At 36.4% G+C, this 21,472-nt stretch overlaps 1 protein-coding gene across 1 annotated transcript in view; it reads left to right on the top strand.

Moving 5' to 3' along the window:
• Window positions 1-19,181, top strand: part of LOC127428879 (low-density lipoprotein receptor-related protein 4-like) — a 136,306-nt gene extending 117,125 nt beyond the window's left edge. Inside the window, exons 25-38 of the mRNA XM_051677579.1 lie at window positions 1,205-1,376; window positions 2,666-2,828; window positions 3,021-3,246; window positions 3,769-4,072; window positions 6,088-6,306; window positions 6,620-6,754; window positions 9,530-9,638; window positions 9,882-10,026; window positions 12,204-12,317; window positions 12,986-13,097; window positions 13,379-13,443; window positions 13,537-13,624; window positions 13,704-13,845; window positions 17,099-19,181. Of these exons, the coding sequence (XP_051533539.1) occupies window positions 1,205-1,376; window positions 2,666-2,828; window positions 3,021-3,246; window positions 3,769-4,072; window positions 6,088-6,306; window positions 6,620-6,754; window positions 9,530-9,638; window positions 9,882-10,026; window positions 12,204-12,317; window positions 12,986-13,097; window positions 13,379-13,443; window positions 13,537-13,624; window positions 13,704-13,845; window positions 17,099-17,437 (2,333 nt within the window). The 3' untranslated portion in view covers window positions 17,438-19,181. The remainder of the gene's footprint in view (window positions 1-1,204; window positions 1,377-2,665; window positions 2,829-3,020; window positions 3,247-3,768; window positions 4,073-6,087; window positions 6,307-6,619; window positions 6,755-9,529; window positions 9,639-9,881; window positions 10,027-12,203; window positions 12,318-12,985; window positions 13,098-13,378; window positions 13,444-13,536; window positions 13,625-13,703; window positions 13,846-17,098) is intronic.
• Window positions 19,182-21,472: the final 2,291 nt, after the last annotated feature.

Here is a 21,472-nt window from a genome sequence, read left to right as displayed (position 1 = left end):
GATCGCATGTTGTATTTGTATAACTCGACTCTAAAGAAATAAAAAGATATGTTTATGGCTCTTAACTCCTGAAGAGTAAAAGTCCAGTAGCGTGCATGTGCCAACCGCCTGTGTATGCTGTTGGAACATGCAAGAAGTAAAACCGAAGTATACTTTGGGCTTAACCTTAACACTACCCCTATTAGTGAAAAGTTGGTAAAATTATTAAATATACAGCAACTTAATAGTTATACTGACTACACCATACCGCCGTATCACTAGGTGGCGACAGTGAGGAGAAAAGTGCTATAAATGATCTAATAGGCTAACCGTTTAGCTTGTGAGCTGACTGGAGAAAACCGAACAGAGAAATGTTGAATTTCACTATTTAAATTTTCGGTTTAATAATATGATTAATATGGTTATTCTTTGTCATATTTACACAGCTTAGACAACGTAAATCATACAGTGATTGCATGGGGATTAAAAAGTTATTTTAGTCAAAAGAATCGCTTAATGATCCAAGAGGGGCGTGTAGTGGTTGTTCCTTTTCGTCTTGCGGCACGCAGACAGAAACACTTCTACCGCCTTCAAGCGCCCTGCGCATGTGTCAAACGCTAGGAAGTGTAATCGAGCTTGAAATCATGATCTTGCCTAGAGACTGCAATGAGTTACATTTTGGTGTTCTCGCTCAAAACTGATTGGATTGCTTCAGAAGGCATGGATTAAGCAACTGGAGTCTCATGGATTAATTTGAAACTCCAAAAAGCACATAAAGGTAGCATAAAAGTTTTGGTCACCATTCACTTGCATTGTGTGGACAAACAGATATCATATCTCCATCAAAATGTCTTCATTTGTGTTCTGCGAAAGAAAGAAAGTCATATGAGTTAGAGACGGCATAAGGGTGAGTAAATGAGGAAAAATTATCATTTTGAGTGAAGTATTCCTTTAATAATCTTTGTCTTCAGTTGTTTAGCTAGACATCTTGAATGATTTGCTACTTGTGAGTCCGTTGCAGGTGGTATTGGGACATTCTCATTCTAGAGAGCATAGTGCAAGATGATGTCATCAGTATTTTTGGTCTATTTTCCAAGGAGAGAAATGATGTAAATTGTCAACGTTATGAAGTACAATAGCAAGTAGTTTCAATTAACTTTCGTCATTCAACTTTTGACGAATCTCGAGTCTGTTTCGCTCAGTTTGTTTATTTTTCCTCTTTCAGGTTTGATGACCACCGACGGTCTGGCGGTGGATTCGGTGGGCAGAAAGATCTACTGGACGGACACGGGAACAAACCGCATCGAAGTGGCCAATCTCAACGGCTCCATGAGGAAAGTTCTGGTGTGGCAGAATCTGGACAGCCCTCGTGCCATCGCCCTGTACCATGAGATGGGGTAAATCATTTCACTCCAAACAGACACTTAATGCTTTACTGTGATCTTATCTGACATATATGTATCACTCTTTATTCTTTTGATGAGGTGCTCCATCAAAAAAATCACAGGTCTACATCACACTAGAATGGTGGATAAAACATATTAAAAATATAATGTAAGAACACAGAAAAATATGACTGCCAGGGACCATCGTTTGGAGTGTCATTTTTGGAGCAGTCACACAAGTCGTGGTAAATTTCACACGTATTTTTGCGAAGAAAAATCCTGTTCTTCCAGTTCTTTGAGAGATAAGAATGGTGAAAAATGTTCTTTGCACTACTCAAGTGCTAGAATGTCAAATAATTGTTCATCGTTTGGCGGTCAGGTTCAGTGAAGGGTGCAGTAAAAAACAGGGTCATGACCAGAGTAGGCTTCTCTTCACAGGTCTGCGTTGCCCCAAATAATCAACTAAACAGAATCAAACTGCCCGTAGAAATCTACCTACTCCAGTCACAAGAAAACAAAACAGAAGAGTTATACATAGACATTTTATTTTATTTTAATTTTGGGAGATTGACCAATATTTTTTTTTCCTCCCCAATTTGGAATGCCCAATTCTCAATGCGCTCTAAGTCCTCGTGGTGGCGTAGTGACTCGCCTCAATCCGGGTGGCAGAGGACGAATCTCAGTTGCCTCCGTATCTGAGACCGTCAATCTGCGCATCTTATCATGTGGCTTGTTGAGCGTGTTAACGCAGAGACCTAGCGTGTGTGGAGGCTTCACGCTATTCTCCACGGCATTCACGCACAACTCACCACACACCCAACCGAGAGCGAGAACCACATGTTATGGCAACCACGAGGAGGTTACCCCATGTGACTCTACCCTCCCTAGCAACCGGGCCAATTTGGTTGCTTGGGAGACCTGGCTGGAGTCACTTAGCACGCCCTGGATTTGAACTCGCGACTCCAGGGGAGATAGTCAGCGTCAATAATCGCTGAGCTACTCAGGCCCCCGGAATATTCCTTTATTGACTAATTGGCATATATCTTCTATACGCTAATCCAAGTTTCTCTCAAAATGAGGCTCAAATTACAAAGATCTTGTACACATTCAACGAAGCACTGTATACCAAATTCTGTGAGAACAAGTCACAAGGTAGCACTATTATTTATGTATTTGTTGCTCACATTGTGTTCCTGTGATTCTGTCCACTCCCGTCTGTAAGAACTCACTAGCACTGTGAAGTTTAAGGGCTGAGACACCTGTACTGACTGTGATGGGTAATATTATTTGTCTGTTTTAAGGTACATGTACTGGACAGACTGGGGTGAGCATGCCAAACTTGAACGCTCTGGAATGGACGGTTCAGATCGCGTTGTGTTGATAAGTAATAATCTCGGCTGGCCAAACGGACTGGCCATAGACAAGGCTGGATCGCAGCTGCTGTGGGCCGACGCACATACTGAGGTCAGTGTCACCTTAATGTGTCGTCATGTGTGTGTGTTTCCTTACAGTCAGGAATACAAACACTGAACTAGATTTCAAACTAGATTTGTAAAAGAAACAGCAGAGCTTGCTGTTGAACGGTGCAGTGTAGAACCTTTTACAAGTTCTATTGTGTCATTTTTGTAAATACGAATCTTGGTTTTGTCTGTTTAGCGGATAGAGGCGTCTGATCTGAATGGTTCAAACCGGAGGACGCTGGTTTCTCCTGTACAGCATCCGTATGGGCTGACATTACTGGGACCGCACATGTACTGGACGGACTGGCAGAGTCGCAGTATTCACAGAGCTGATAAAGCCACCGGAGCAAACACGGTCACGATCCACTCAAACCTGCCCGGCCTCATGGACATCCAGGCTGTGGACCGCGCAAGACCCGTGGGTAGGTTTTAAACACACTGTCGTTGTAGATTGAAGGATCCTGCTTAACCCAGAAAAACAAGTCTTAAAATTAAAAAAAAATATTTTTTTGTATCTGTGGAACACAAAAGGACATATTTAGCAAAATGTCTAAGCTGCTCTTTTCTATACGATGAAAGTAACTAGTGCTGTTAAGCTCTAGTTTTTTATCAATAAAAAAGATGGCATTAGAAACCATTTACTTTTGTTTTATCGGAATATCTGATTAATAGGGAAAAAGCAGGTCTTTTTTATATGCAATGTAATAAATTGCTCTCCAGTGAACATGTCAGAGTAATTTGGATAACATAGCTTCTCTGATGCTGCCCTCTTGTGGTTTTCTGCCCACTATATCTGTTGGCCCATTACACATAATCTTCTGTAAAGCCCTGTTTTAGTGAAAAATGTTGTGCATTTCAATGCTTCACATAAAATCACACCGCACAAATCATGTAAATGTTTGGTGTAATGGTTCTTGATCTCCTTGTTTTTTTTTCTTTTGAAGGTTTTAATAAATGTGGTCGGAGGAATGGTGGCTGCACTCACCTATGTCTGCCGCGTCATAACGGGACATCCTGTGCGTGTCCGACAGGCATCCTGCTGAAGGGTGACGAAAGATCATGCGACAATCTGCCTGAAACATACCTGCTGTTTTCAAACCGCGTCAGTGTGCGGAGAATCTCTCTGGACACACTGGATCATACAGACGTACATGTGCCCGTACCAGAGTTACATAACGTCATTTCACTGGACTATGACAGCGTGGAGGGGAAACTTTACTACACTGATGTGTCACTCGATGTTATCAGGTATCATGTCTACAATTATATAATTAAATGTCTTCAGTTATGTTTCTATGTTGCTTTGGTGACATTTTGTTGTTCAACCTGATAGTCACTGTCAAATATTTATAAAAAATACATTTGCATTTAAAAAATAAAAATTTTTTGCATGTTAATAAAATAACTGTTATAATACTTCAAATATTTTAGTTAAAATATTTTATTAAAAAAACTTTATTAAAAATGCTTTATATATAATAAGACTATTTAAATTTAAACTTTAAATATTTTCTTAAAATATTTTATTGTAAGAACTATTACAAATTCTTCATATATCTATAATAATACTGTTAAAATGCTTCAAATTTCTTTTAAATATTCTATTAAAAACTTTACTAAAAATGCTTCAGATATTTATAATAATATTATTTAAATACTGAAATATTTCATTTAAAACTATTAAAAATGGTTCAGATATCTATTATAATACATTTAAAATACTTCAAATATGTTATTAAAAATATTTGATTGTAAAAAATATTAAGACTTTTTTCATATATCTATAATAATACTATTAACATGTTTCATGTATATTTTAAAAGCATTTTATTAAAACTATTAAAACGCTTCAGATATCTAAAAATACTATAATAATACTTCAAAAATTGTTATTGAAAAACTTAAAATGCTTCAAATATCTATAATAATAGGATTAAAATGCTTTAAATATTTAACTGAAAATATTTTATTAAAAACACTTCAAAATGCTTCAGAGATCTATAAAAATACTAAAATAATTCAAATATTTAAAAACTTAATTCTTCAAATATCTATGATAATACTATTAAAATACTTAAAATATTCTATTAAACACTTTAAAACACTTCAGATATGAATATAATATTACATACTTCAAATACTTCATATATCAGTAATAATACTATTAAAATACTTTACAAAAATAAATATTTCCATTCTAATTCAAATCTTTCTTCTGTGGAAATTTGTAAATACACGATCAGCCACAACATTAAAAGCACCTGCCTAATATTGTGTAGGTCCCCCTCATGCCTCCAAAACAGCACCAACCCGCATCTCAGGATAGCATTCTGAGATGATATTCTTCTCACCACAATTGTACAGAGTGGTTATCTGAGTTACCGTAGACTTTGTCAGTTCGAACCAGTCTGGTCATTCTCTGTTGACCTCTCTCATCAACAAGACATTTCCATCCACAGAACTGCCGCTCACTGGATGTTTTTTTGTTTTTGGCACCATTCAGAGTAAATTCTAGAGACTGTTGTGCGTGAAAATCCCAGGAGATCACAAGTTACAGAAATACTCAAACCAGCCCGTCTGGCACCAACAATCATCCAAGTGATTATCTAATCAGCCAATCATGTTGCAGCAGTGCAGTGCATAAAATCATTCAGATACGGGTCAGGAGCTTCAGTTAATGATCACATCAACCATCAGAATGGGGAAAATGTGATCTGGATCGTGGCATGATTGTTGGTGACGGATGGACTGGTTTGAGTATTTCTGTGACTGCTGATCACCATTCTATGTTATATGTCCTATTTTTTGTATGTCCTTGTTTTATATTCTGTGTCTCACTGTAATGTTCTGTGTGCACTTGCTTGTTTCTCCTTTCACCAAAATAAATTCCTTGTGTATATGAGCACACTTGGCAATAAAGCTAATTCTGATTCTGATCTTTTCAGTGAATCAATTAATCTTTTCTTAAAATATTTGTGAATCGAACTGATCTGGTTTCAACTCAGTAAGTGAATGATGATTTTGGTCAATTTCTCACACAAAGCTACTGGATGACTTCAAAAAACTTGGAATCTAGGTATATGGGATACTTTTTTGTAATTTTGGAGCTTGACAACCCCAGTTCCCATCAACTTTCATTACATTTTGCCAGAATATTCCCCAGAAATTCAGCTTTTGTGTTGCACTATTGAACTACTATAAAACTATTGCTTTCAGCACTTATTGCTCCACTAAACTAATTCGAACATTAACATTATTTCCAGACGGGTAAATTTAGATGGCAGCAATATGGAGACCGTGATCGGTCAGGGTTTGAAGACCACTGATGGTCTTGCGGTGGACTGGGTGGCACGAAACATGTACTGGACCGACACTGGCCGAAACACCATTGAAGTGGCACACTTAGACGGTACGTCTCGGAAAGTTCTGGTGAACAACAGTCTGGATGAACCAAGAGCCATCGCTGTGTTCCCTAGCAAGGGGTGAGTTGACCGAAACAAACATGTCATTACAATAGATAACAAAATATCACAACAAACAGCGTTTCCACTAATGCTTGTCTAGACACAAAGTATCACAATACTTTTTATAATTTCAAACGTAAACGTATTATTGTGAAATGTTTCGCCTGGAATATCTCTCTGTACAATTAATGCCACTTGCTTCGATATTTTGTATCTAATGACATTTAGACATTTCTAAGTGTCCAAATACTCTTTGATGCCACTGTAGTTATTGCTGCTATTTATAAATGCATTTCATTGGTGTTTTTTATTATTGTTATTCTTTGGCCAGATTCTTGTTCTGGACAGATTGGGGTCATATTGCAAAGATCGAGCGAGCACATCTGGACGGATCCGACAGGAAAGTTCTCATTAACACAGATCTGGGCTGGCCCAATGGTTTGACGCTGGACTATGACACCCGCAGGTAAAAGAGGAGAATAAATCCAGAGATTTGGAATATAATGGTTTTGAAAGCCGGTATAAAGACATATCAACAAATTCCTGATGATGTTTGACGTTCTGCTGCTCTTTTGAATCTTAACCTGATGATCTGCTACACCTCTACAGCACTCAGAGATGTTGCATTTACACTATTACTGTTTTTGAAAATCTCTTCCTTCAGTTTAACGTCTTTATCAATGGTTCTCAACTGGTGGGTTACAGGTCTGTTCTTATAAGCTCATGAACAGCAGGGAATAACAATGTTAAATGCAAACAATAAAATGCATCTAAACATGTAATCATGCAGTTGGAATCACAAAATGAAAAAAGCATTTAGTGCTTTGGGACAAATTCATCTGTCACTTGCTAGAAGCTCGTCAAATTAGACAGATGTCGACATGGGCCGGTTGCGTGACATGCCCTCGTCCTCAAAAACCATGAACAAAACTACACAAGGTACTAGAAAACAGCACCCAGTCTACATTAACCCTTATGTTGTGTTCCGGTCATTTTGCCCGGATTTATTTATTTATTTATTTATTTTTTTACTTAATAAAATTCCTTGACTTTGTTCACATATGGTATCTGAAAACACACACACAAAAAATGGACCATTTTCTTTAAATTGACCGGGCATTGAAAATGAATGGATTACACTACAAAATACAGAAATATTAAGTGTTCAGGAGCATCCCAATCTTTTAGATGAGCACATACAGTATGTGTCTACAAATGCACATCCACAAAGTCCTCGGGCATGTGCATCATCTTTCCATGTACACTCTTTGCGGAATATTTCAAGATCTACTTATATGTTGTGTTTGGGCTCATTTGAATCGGGTTAGTCTTTTGTAAGTTAAGATATGTCATTGTCTACGTAATGTATGTTTCGGGAAGCAATAAGGAAAAACGTGACAGACACTCCTGTTGTGGGATTTTCATACACTAATACTCACTGCAGTTTACCCTCTGAGTGAAACAAATTCGCTCATTGCATTCAACTAATTGAGACCTTTCCAACGATATATAACACATGGCTATCTCATCTTTATTATGGTTTTACCAACACTGAATATAATTGTGGGGGTAACAAATTCGCAAATGATGAGAACAAAAAATGTCTTATTTGTAGACAACTTAAAAAGCATTGTTTAAGATTTGGTAGGATCAGCTATATGCATTGTAAAGTCCAGATTTTAAGCTTTAAAATGACACCTATTTTGTGCAGGTCAAGCAAGTGGTTATTCATTTATTACATAATTATTATTATTTAGGGATTCAAGCATGAAGTGCTAGAAACCCTATTGTTTTTGCTCAGATTTTTATTAAATTATTATTATTATTATTATTCTGCCTTAAAACTGATCGTGGAGCCCAAACTGTAAGGCGTAGAGACATGAAGTTTTTAAAAAATGGGCCACTGGGTGGCGCTCTTATGAATTTTTTCATGTTATATAACGCAGTGTTTTAAAAAAAAAAAAAGTGATTCATATCATATGATAGCTCTTCTCATTCTGAACAACTTTGCCTCAAGAAGCAATGGTGTCTATCAAACCGTTCGTTAAATATATGAGATTACGTTAAAAACCTACTTTGCGAACTTGTCCTAGGGTTTTTTGCTCAATGCCAATGAAACAAGTGCCACAAGATTCTCTGGAGTCTTTTTATGAATAATTATCACAAAAAAAAAAAAGAATGTTGAACTTTCGATTTTACGATGGCATGCAAAATATAAGTAGTTGACTTAGCCACTGCTACTTAAATAGCTATAACTCTTAAACGAAATGAGATATTGTCACGAAATTTGGCACACTTATGTAAGGGCTCATTCCGAGGACAAACTTACAAAGAAATGGGGCTCGGCCACTTGGTGGCGCTATAACAATGACAAAATTGGATGTAACGTTGTTACCGCTTTTCCGATTGAGTTGACATTTTGTATGCAATTTGTGCATTGTATTTTTTGCTTAATGTTTGAGAAATGCTTAATATAGTCCAGAACATGGGCTTAAAGGCCCTACGGTGCTTGAACCCCGATAATTGCTGCTTGCAGCTATGTTTATTATTATTATTTTCTACAGGGAGTGCCCCCCACTGACCCGGTATAAGCTCAGTTCAATGAATCCTTCTATCAATAAAAATAGATATATTAAAAAAATGTTTTAAAAAGGAGTACAAAACCCATCATAATTACTGAAAAAAAGGAGTTCATAAAAAGATCTAATGCAATATCTTGTGATAATCTATGCAATAGGAGAGATTTATAAACAATTTAAGTGGGTTGGTCATTTTGACCGGGGAACAAGAGGAGTAGTAGCCAATGAGGAACACAGCACAAGGGTTAAATACAGTTTCACTTGCAATGCATATTTTGCCTTGTAGATTCAAAAGAACCGGCTCATAAGAGTCATTCGTTGGGGAATTGGGCTACACTGTTTGTGCTGTATGTTTCTCGTGCTAAAGATTCAGTTGAGAACATGAAACCATCAAAATTCAAGAGGTATTTCAAAATGTTACTATTCAACCTTAATTTGCGTATCGTTGGGCCATGGTGATATTAATACATTTTAATGTTTTAAAGACAGTTTTGGCATTGTGTTCGGTCGCCACTTGATGTCCAATGTAAAATCTGGGTCCTGAGGCAAAACCAGTAGAGATCCACTGATAAATAATTTGTTAATGATGCCACTGTACCACTAACAAACACTGGCTTTTGCAGATTGCGCACAACTGAAATATCACATGATTTTATGTGTAGGATCTATTGGGTTGATGCTCATCTGGACCGTATAGAAAGCTCTGACTTGAACGGCAAACTGCGTCAAATTCTCGTGAGCCCCGTGTCACACCCGTTCGCCGTCACTCAGGTACCTGTCCTCATGTGATCCTCACCTGAACTTATCCACTCACCCTGATCACCCTCTCCTCCTTTCATTTACTGATGCCTCTGCATTTATAACCGTCGCATGTTGACCTCTTCCTTTGCATCTTTCCATTTTCTGACCTCCTTTCTCTTCCCATTCTTCTTTCTTCTCTTTTTACCCCCTTTTCTTTGTCCCCAGTTGAAACCGGTGTACTCTTCTTTAACACCTTTTTCCCGCATCTCACAGCAAGACCGCTGGGTCTACTGGACGGACTGGCAGACTAAGTCTATTCAGCGCATAGATAAGCACACAGGTCGTAGTAAAGAAACGGTGCTTGCTAATGTAGAAGGACTCATGGACATCATAGTTGTCTCACCACAAAAACAGATGGGTAAGATTGACTTAAGTCTACATGTTTTGACACACTTTTCTAATTTATCATTTTTACTAGGGCTGTGGATTTAACATGTTAATTCAGTATGATTAATTATATAAAAAATGATGCATAAAAAAAATTAACCATAATAAGGAATATTCTACCATGAGAGCAATTCAAACTTGAAGTACCACCTGTTTTCAGCAGGGGGCAGTAAGCGACACTCCAGCTGTATAGGCAACACGCAGCTGTACAGAGAACAAACCACACTCAGGCTTGTTTGACACTTGCGACGGCACAAGTTGAGGACGTGCCCTTGCGTTCAAACACAGAGTGCATTTCCTAATGCTGGAATCGCGAGATGTGTTTTTCTAAGTTTCAAACTACGTTTAGCTTGATCTAAAAACACTTTGTTTATGATGCATCGCAACTAAAGCGAGACGATCCAAAAACGTCCGTCTGACGCATGTGTAACTTGCCGTGTCCTTAGAAAAGCCCTCATAAAAAAAAAATTCTCTGACAGATTGACAAATTCAACTGCAAAAATGTATTGTTGTGGACTGTTGGTCAGTGTTAAGCTTATGTTCAATAATATGGAAATAAACAATATATTGCATTCTAAAGTCAATTTTTTTATTGTCTTATACACTTTTTTTATTGTCTGTCACAATAATGGAATGCATTTTATTTATCTGAATTATTGCATTTATAATATATTCATAATCATTTAATATTGAGTTATTGTAATTTGAGTCCCAGTCTCAGCAAATATTAATGTATGTGATTAATTGCGATTTATTTATTTTTTAATCTAGAGACACTTTTTAAATCTTGCATAGAAGAATTGCGAACATCGTATGTTACCTTTTTAGTATGTACACCTCATCTTTAAGGTGATGTGTGTCAGTTTTTTAGATTTGTTAATATATTTTCTCATATCCAAGTTAAATATGCAGAGTTTACTCTATGTAAGCCATTTGTAGGGTGATTTAAAAAAATTCCTCCGTTTGTTTGGGCATACCGACCAACCCGTCCCAATTACATTGGCTCAACCAATGGTGTCAGTTTGTGCTACTAACATTTGATGATGCTAGAAACTACAAACTTGACTTTTAGTTATATAGTTATGTGCAATGCGACAAGTTTTAATCAGTTGCTCATTTTGAGTAATTTTTTGAGGTTTCACTATGGGCGGGGCTATTTAGCTTAATGTAACAAAAATAAAAACCAATCAGTCAGCAATGCTATTGACCTTCACAGCTGGTTAATATAAAAACTCAGATGAACATGGAAGAGATGTGATTTATCAGTTGACGATTTATTGTGTTGCGTCTAGTCAGGACATTTTAAAATGAATCTTATGCGCAAGCTGGCTAATTGTGTTCATGGATTTAATGTGTATTCTTTTGTATAGTAATTTCCTCACCCTCATGCCATCCCAGATGTGTACGACTTTCTTTATTCTGCAGAACACAAACAATGATTTTTAGAAAAATATCTCAGCTCTGTAGGTCCATACAATGCAAGTGAATGTTAATCAGAACTTTGTAGGTCCAAAAAGCACATAAAGGCAGCATGAAATAATCCATACAACTCCAGTGGTTTAATCCATGACTTCAGAAGCGATATAATAGGTCTGGGTGAGAAACAGAACAATATTGAAGTCCTTTTTACTCTAAATCTTCACTTTGACTTTCACTTTCAGATGTGAAAGTGAAACTAAACAGCACCACATGTGACTTTCAGATTTCAGAGATTTAAAGTAAAAAAAGGACATATATTTTGATCTGTTTCTCACCCACACCTATTGTATCACTTCTGAAGATATGGATTAAACCACTGGAGTTGTATGGATTACTTTTATGTTTCCTCTATGTGATTTTTCTCTGACCACCATTCACTTGCGTTGTATGGACCTATAGAGCTGAGATATTCTTCTAAAAATCTTCATTTGTGTTCTGCTGAGAAAAGAAAGTCATACACATCTGGGGTGGCATGAGGGTGAGGAAATGATGAGAGAATTTTCATTTTTGGGTGAACTATCCCTTTAAGGTGTATGACGTTTGCCTTTTAAGTATTTTTATTTTGTGCTTTGAAATATTCTCAAGAGTATTTTAAGCATACTTGGGAGATAAGGAAATGGTTCGTTACCATTAGAATGAAGTTATGAGTAACAGTCATTCTGTTTGTAGGTACGAATCATTGTGGAGTGAATAATGGCGGCTGCACGCACCTGTGTCTCGCCAAGAGTAACAGTTTCGTGTGCGCGTGTCCAGATGAACCTGACGGACGACCCTGCTCTACAAGTGAGTAAAACACATGATTGTTTTAGAGAAATTCAGCTGTATGAGGTCACATGATGTCTGTAATACAGAGGTGATGTGTCAAGAAATCATTGTTGGATACGAAGATGTTTCCCCAAATAAAAATATTAATATTGATACTTTTTGGCATTATGTCCCAAATATTTGGAACTTTCTATTGTTTGAAATTAGACCAGCTTCAAGCATTTATATTTTAAAAAAGCGACTAAAGACATATTTTTATTAACTTGATGCATGTATGTGTGAATATACATAGTTGCCTTTTTAATTGTGTTGTTTTATTACTATTTAATCTCCATAATTTGCAGTTCCCGCTTTATTAATTTGACACTTTTATTGTTTTGTTTTTTTTTGTTTTTTTCTTTTCTTAAATAAGCATTTTGAGCTGCATTTGATTTTGAAAGCTAAATGCATAACTTTATTAATAGCAATATAAATTATAGTGGTGTAAATTGTCCAGACCACTGGATGATTTGAATTAATTGTTGCATTTTTGTGAAAAGTCAGCCTCAAGTTGTTTTGACAGATGTGAATTCTTTCCTTTTAGTGCAGCTTAATTTGAGCAAGATAAGCTTTTGATGCTGCAGTAGTATATGTATATGATTTTATATGATTTAATGATTAATATTCCATTTCTGTCTCCACGCTAGTTTCTGGTTATGTTCCCACGGCACCTAAGAAGGGCAACACTGGCACTCAGTCCCCTGAAAACCTTCCCAAATCCCAGACAGAAAAACCTCAGCCAGGCTCAACAGTGGTCAAGTAAGTTAAATGCTGCTTTACGGTTTAACGGAAACCCTTCTTGTTAGTTTCAAGTATCTTTTTCCCCCTCTAAGAATTAATAGTGACGCATGCAAATTATTTCCAATGTTAAAATACTAAAATCCTACTCCAGTTTAATGTGCAAAGTCAACTCCAAAATAGCCATTGGTATTACAAAATGTTGAAGAATGAAAAAGATTTTCGGTCCGTGTCCCATTGATTTGCAAGTGTCATATTTGAGAACATATTACATAAAGCAATCACTAATGTTCTCCTCACAGTTGTACAGATACAGGTCTGAATCTAGAGGACTGCTTTCAGAACAGCGTGGTGTCTGCACCTCGTGGTAAATATATGACAATACTCTGTTCTTGTGTCTAATCTGGAAATCATATGTAAAGCAAGTATGTGAATGGTCTCTAAATTTTACTTTCCAAAGACGAGGGCCTTCATATCAGTTACGTGATTGGCGGAGCTCTGACAATCCTGGCGATCCTGATACTCATCGTTGCATTCATTATTTACAGGTGCGTCCGCAGGTATACATGAGTGAATTATTTTTGTCAGTTGCTCATTCTGATACAAATTGTTACTTTCGCCTTCCAGACACAAGAAATTCAAATTTGCGGATCCAGGAGTGAGTAACCTGACGTACAGCAACCCCTCATACAGAACGTCAACACAAGAGGTGAAAATAGAGACTGCACAGAAACCCGCAATAAACAACCATCTGCGATATAAAAAAGAGGTGCGCTTTATTCTTCTTTTCATGCTATTTGTGCCTTGGAAAATTTCACAAAAGACGTGGAAGTGTATGTAGTATATGGATGAATGAGTCACCGCTCTCATGGTTTATTATTTCATGTCTGCAGCTCAATCATCCCTACAACTCCCTCTCTCCCTTCATCTTTTGACATCTTCCTTTTATTTTCAACTCGAGGGCAAACAAGGTAGTTCAATGGCATGAGAAGTCGGCCTTGCGATTGTGACCAACAGTTTTCTGTTTGATCCCAAATCCAGCATCCCATCTTTTCTTTCTTGCATGGTGTTCGTTCAAAGAGACAATCGATTTCTGTATGTCAGTGCAACTAAGACAGCATTGATTGATATAGTGGCTCCAAAAAGTATCAAACCAAAATATCAAACCAAGTGGCTTCTGCACACTTTTTTATTAAATGTTTCTTGATATGTTTAAAATAATTGTGACTTGGCTTATATTAATGCAATGACATTCGTACACTTAAAGGAATATTCCGGGTTCAATACAAGTTAAGCTCAGTCGACAGTATTTGTGGCGTAATGTTGATTACCACAAAAAATTATTTTGATCGTCCTTCCTTTTCTTTAAAAAAATCTGGGTTCCAGTGAGACACTTACAATGGAAGTAAATGGGGGTCAATCTGTCAACGTTAAAATACTGTTTCAAAAGTATAGCCACAAGACATTAATGATATGCATGTAAACATGATTTTAGTGTGATAAAATCACTTGATAACCTTTTCTGTGTAAAGTTGTAAAATTGGCTTTAACTTTTTTTTGTTGCCATGACGACATAACAATATAAAAACGACAATTTAAACAACTTTACAGCTCAAATAATACACAAGTTTTAACAGAAGACTTAATGTTCTTTTATAAAATTATAAGCTTCACATTTCTGCTTTTAAACCCTCCAAAAATTGGCCCCATTGACTTCCATTTTAAGTGCCTCACTGTAACCTGTAACTTCGGGACGAAATACATTTTTGTGGTAATCAACATTACGCCACAAATGCTGTCGATTGAGCTTAACTCGTATTAAGATAAAGGTATTAAGATGCATCTCAGTACAGATTTCGAGGGGAGGGTCTTTGTATGTATCTGCTTTTTCAAATGTTTTCTTTTAAAGTCGCTCGTAACCAGCAAAGTTTAAAACTCTTGTTGTAGAGCAGTGGTTGATTGACAGGTGAGGGGTGGTGCTTCGCTGCTGCCGGGACGCATTCAGCACGGATTAGCGTTTACACCTCAAATGCAATGCAGTCACGTGCATTTTTCCCCACATGTATGTATGTGGTTTTTGTGATCCGATCACAAACGTTTTAGATCCTGTTCAGACCTTTATTTAACACTGACTACATGTGATCAGATCACCAAAAACGCATCTTAATACCAGGTGAAAACGGGGTCATGGTGTAGCTTAAGTGTTTAAATTCATCTTGGGGCGACTGTATTTGTTCAAGTTTGCTAAGATGATCAGCCTGTATTGCCTGAGCTAGCATGAATTGTGAAGATTGAGTGTGTTGATTGCAGTGCTGTGCTTTATATCTTGAATGCAACTCTTATTCCATGCATTAGAATAACTATACTGCATACTATTATACATAGAATAACTACTCGAATGATAACAGGCTTACCTAGGGGTGAGTGGTATGACCAAAATCATATATAACGGTGTGAACAGCACAAAATAGTTATTTTTATTTATGTATTTTTTGCTGAACATTCTATGCAAAAAGGTTTATATATTAATTACCATGTGATAACATCCTATTTATGGACAATTAAGTGAATTATTTGATTATATTCTCTTGTAACTTGATTGACACAAACCAAATGATATGATAATTCATTACAAATGAATATAATGCAAAATAACCATCGTTACGAGATATTATTGTAGCCACAGTCAATTCTGTCTTAAGTGAATGTAAACAAATAAAAAAACTGATTTGTGTCCAAATATGGGATCTTTGAAATAAGCCTTGCAGTGTAAATAGAGCCTAATAGACCTGCTATTAAACAATATCAAATAATTAATGACAAACAATAGCCACAAATCTCTCACTGCTCTTAAATGTATTTCTTTATTACTGGTTGTTTACTAGAATAATTACTGGATAAATTAGAAGCAATCTTTGCTTAATTAAAAATACTTTTAATTTGCTATACATCGATTAACTTGCTATATGGCAACACTTTACAGAAATTGTTATTATTATTTATGTTATATGAGTAAATGTTGTTTTTAAGTTCTTAACTAGTCTTAATTCAACCTTACTGTACATTTTTACAGCATATATTTATATTGATATTTTTGGTAGAACTTTGCAGTAAGGTTCTACTGTATTTGTTAACATTAGTAAATGCATTAGGCATCATGAATTAACAGTGAACAACACTTTAACAGCAATTATTAATTTTGGTTAATATTCATTTATCAAAATACAATTGTTCATTTAACTGTAAGTTCATGTTAGTTCACAGTGCATTCACTAATGTTAACATAAACAACTTTTCATTTTAAAAATGCATTACTCCCAATTTGGATCCCCTTTTCTCCCAATTTGGAATGCCCAATTCCCACTACTTAGTAGGTCCTTGTGGTGGCGTGGTTACTCACCTCAATCCGGGTGGCGGAGGACAAGTCTCAGTTGCCTCCGCTTCTGAGACCGTCAATCCGCGCATCCTATCGCGTGGGTCGTTGTGCATGACACTGTGGAGACTCACAGCATGTGGAGGCTCATGCTACTCTCCGTGATCCATGCACAGCTTACCACGCACCCCACTGAGAGCGAGAACCACTAATCGCGACCATGAGGAGGTTACCCCATGTGACTCTACCCTCCCTAGCAACCGGGCCAATTTGGTTGCTTAGGATACCTGGCTGGAGTCACTCGGCACACCCTGGATTCGAACTCGCAACTCTAGGGGTGGTAGTCAGCGTCAATACTCACTGAGCTACCCAGGCCCCTATATGTGGAATTGTAACATTAAGCATGATTAATAAGTGCTGTAAAAGTGTTATTCATTGTTAGTTCATGTTAACTAATGGTAACTAATACAACCCTATTGTAAAGTGTTTGCTCTAGTATTTACATAAAAACAAGTGTGTTTAATAGCATATTCGTTTTTGCTGTGGTATCGAAATTGGACTGATGAATTGTGAAATTTCACTGCCATTGATGTCAGGAGTTTAAACACACTTAAACTCTCTTGTAATGCTGTTGAATTACATTTTCTAGGTGCAGAGTGATGTGGATGGAGGCTACACTAAAGAGAAGATTCACATCGTGGAGGGAGTCAGTCTGCTCTCTGGAGATGACCTTTATTGGGAAGACCTGAGACAGCTGAAGGTGTGTCGAGGGGCGGGGCTTCACACTTGCATGCGTACGGACACCGTTTCTCTTCAGGCAAGCTCCGCCTCTTTGAACGACGGGGAGATGGAGCAGCTGCTACAAGGTGACCAATCAGAGTGCTCGAGTCTCAATACCTCCCACGCCGTAACGCCTCAACGCCATAGTGGACATCCCGATACCGGCTGGGTCCCGAACCGTAAAGCCTCAACTGAGAGTGAAGTGTAAACATGCATTTAAAAACTAAAACTTTGTTGGATGCTTCAAGTTAAAAAATATGTCCTCAGAAAGGCTGGGTACAAATGCATGCCATATGTACAGTTCCAATCACGTATGTTGTTCTTAAGTTCAACGTAAATATCCGGACTTACTTGAAAAGTTTCAATGTCAGAAATGGTACAGCGCCGTCTCTCAATGTTTCTGACCCTTGTACGCTCCTCTACTTTTGGACTACGGCCCACCTCCTTTGGCTCATTGAATTATGGACAAGTTCAACGAGAAGTCGACATGCTGGAATCAAAAAACAGACACTGAGAGATTTTTGTAACGAGAAACTTTGTGGCGTAAAACGGTTTTATTTTAAATGCAAGCTTATTACAATATTATCGCTTCATGGACGATTTAATTAATGCTCTTGGAGGTGTCAGCATCCAGCCCTCAACTTGTCATTATGAAATGTATTTATGAACTTTTTGTACATTTACATTGGGTTTTTAATGTTTTATTAGTTGTTGTTTTTTTTTTTTTTTAAGTAGTTTTGAAAGTGTTAGGATTGTTTAAGGACACCATTCACAAGACTTTGTAACGTGCCAAAGGACACAATTTACACACGCCTGAAGAATCTGTATTTTCACTGACTGTTTCGATTAAATCATGGTCCGCTTTTATAGAGAGTACAGTCATTTTGCTAAGAAAGATGAAGCCAGTGTTTGCATTTGCATCTTTGTTTTTGGTTTTAATATTTAGTACATGCTTTTGGCATTTCTCTTTTGATGTTCAGAGATGATTCAACAAAGAAAACAACCATCCAACCAGAATCTCTATAGCACCTTGCACTTACAGTAGTGCTGCTGTCTGTGAAATCATACATCTATGCTAATTTTGGAGGCAAATACCACTGACCAGGTGAAACTTCTCATGAAACCTGTCAAGAACGTGTCCTTTTTGGGTCATATTTCACCTCAAAATCAAAAAAGAAATAAGACATTTTATTTTGCTTAAAGATAGTGTAGCCTCTTTTAGGACCGTTAAGATGTTTTGCATTGTGACTTTATTTTAATGACATTTAGGCACAGCCCCATTCTCATTTCCATAAAATTATAAAATATATAACTTTATGAAATCTAAAATATATATACTAAAAATTATCAAATATATACACCGATCAGCCACAACATTAAAACCACCTGCCTAATATTGTGTAGGTCCCCCTCGTGCCGCCAAAACAGCACCAACCCGCATCTCAGAATAGCATTCAGAGATTATATTCTTCTCACCACAATTGTACAGAGTGGTTATCTGAGTTACAGTAGACTTTGTCAGTTCAAACCAGTCTGGCCATTCTCTGTTGACCTCTCTCATCAACAAGGCGTTTCCGTCCACAGAACTGCCACTCACTGGATGCTTTTTTGTTTTTGGCACCATTCAGAGTAAATTCTAGAGACTGTTGTGTGTGAAAATCCCAGGAGATCAGCAGTTACAGAAATACTCAAACCAGCCCGTCTGGCACCAACAATCATGCCACGGTCCAAATCACTGAGATCACATTTTTTCCCCATTCTGATGGTTGATGTGAACATTAACTGCAGCTCCTGACCTGTATATGCATGATTTTATGCACTGCACTGCTGCCATACGATTGGCTGATTAGATAATCGCATGGATGATTGTTGGAGATGTGGGTTGTCGCTGTTTTGAGGGCATGAGGGGGACCTACACAATATTAGGCAGGTGGTTTTAATGTTGTGGCTGATCGGTGTATATTTACTGTATATATATATATATATATATATATATATATATATATTAAAAGTTGTAAATAATTATGAAAATTTTACATATACTGTGTGTGTGATATATATATATATATATATATATATATATATATATATATATATATATATATATATATATATATTTATACTGTATATCATGGTAGTATTTTTTTACTGTAATGCAGTAAAACGGTACAGTATAAGAAAAATCCCTATTTGGAATAATGTGAGAATGAAAAAAAAAACAAACAAATGCAAAAGTAACATCTGAATGCATTTTATGAGAATGGGGGGGGGGGGTGCTTAACTGTCATAAAAAAATTAAAAAAAAATGTTACAGTGCAAAAAAACCAACAAATTCTTTATACATATATATATATAATGCTTTATAAAATGTGTCCTGGACTTGTTTTTTGCCCAACTTTATATTTGGAAATGTTTATAATATGTTGAATTATGCATTTAAATAATTGTACATGTTTATTTTCTTTAAAGATTCTTTTGGGATTTTTTTTAAACTCATCTGTCTTTCAGTTCTCAAAAGCTTCTTGAAGTAAATTCTCCAGATTCAGGATAATGCTGATTTGCTGCTAAAACTCACGGCGCTTTGAGGCCACATCGACGTTTATTGATCTTGGCAGCTCAAGCTGTTGGCTGACAAGTCGAGCAGAGATTAGTGCTGTTTAGTTAACCTGTAGTTAACCTTTAACCCTCTTCCTCCTCCTCTATTTCAGAAAAAGTTGTACAGATTTTACAATGGAGTAAAAAATGGTTGATTTAATGTATACTGAGTATTTTGAACAAACGTGCATTAATTTTATTCATTTAAATTATATAACCACTTATGTTTCTAAGCTTAGGGAATGATAGGGTTGGTGCCAGCTATTTAACAGAGTGCTCATGTGTTTTTTGTTTTAGAATTATCAATCACATGTATTACTGCTGTAAGTTAACTAAGATATTTATAATTTTGTTGTTCGGTTGTAATTTGTATATAAATATGAAGATGTTGTATATGTAGTTCACATTTGCAATACTAACAAGCTGTGTGTGAAAGTGATGCTTTGCTCTTTTTTTATATTTAATATAAAACTGCAGTTGCTTTTGAATACAAATATGGTACTTTTTTGGTCATTCTGTTTACTACTGTACATACAGTATACTCTCTACTTTTTAATTGATTTTCTTTCATTTAGATTTTTTACAATTACAATTAACATCTTATATTAACTGTATGTACACGTTAATTGATAAGGTTTTGCAGTTGGGGAAATGGGGGGCAGTCGTAACATTTTTACTACTATGTGGAACTGTGTTAAAAGTTCCACTATTATTTTATTCATTTTAATACGAGAAATCAGTTTTGCAATTGGCCCCGTTGTGAGGGCATTAATAGGTCATATGAAGTCACTGTATCAAAAAAAAAAAAAAAAAAAAAAAAAAGAGAGAGAGAGAGAACAATAATATGAATGTAATAATATTGCTTTATACTTCATAATATTACTGAGAGGTTTTCTTGTTTATATGTGTAGTGAGAATTACCCTGGCACTGATTGAAATGAACGGGGCTTCACACAAGACACCAAAGTATGTGGTGATTTCTGATCACATGACACTTAAGGTGTGTATGTATGTATGTGTGAGTATGAATATCAGATGGCCCCTCCCTCCATTCAGTAAATTAAAATGATGTAAATTGGATTGAGTTGGTCATCTGAATAACCTGAAGGAATTGTAAAATTCGGCCTAACCCTTTAGAGCGATTCTGTATCATCAACACAAGGAACACACGGTTGTAATAAAATTTAGTTTTATTAACAAAAAGATAAACAAGAATAACCAACAAAAAATACAAAATTGTACTAATATGCTAAAGAGAATTTGTTGTAGCAATGGCAAAGTATGACTATTATATTATGGAAAGATAAATTGCTATTTCTCTATTAATTAATAATGTGAAAACATTATTTCTATTCAACAAATAACTCAAAGAATATTTGCTAGACATTATCATATACAGGTTATGTGATCTAAAGAACATTAGATAATCATAAACTGATAGTATACACCAATGCCAAGGTCTCTGGAGAGAAGTTTGGATAGTGATATTTACGTTCTGCTTGATCGATCGATGAGTTTGTGATGGTGACGTCTTCCACTGGAGCTCAGGTCCACGTTACAGCGGGGAAGGAGCTGGATTCCTTTTCAACAGCCTTGGACACGAAGAAGGGTTCTTGCAATCTGGAACACACAGATATACAGCCCTAAT

This window comes from Myxocyprinus asiaticus, chromosome 1 (genome assembly GCF_019703515.2).
Source record: "Myxocyprinus asiaticus isolate MX2 ecotype Aquarium Trade chromosome 1, UBuf_Myxa_2, whole genome shotgun sequence".
NCBI classification, from domain to species: domain Eukaryota; kingdom Metazoa; phylum Chordata; class Actinopteri; order Cypriniformes; family Catostomidae; genus Myxocyprinus; species Myxocyprinus asiaticus.
The sequence above is the reverse complement of the archived record's forward strand: the minus strand, read 5'-3'. Positions and strand labels throughout refer to the sequence as shown.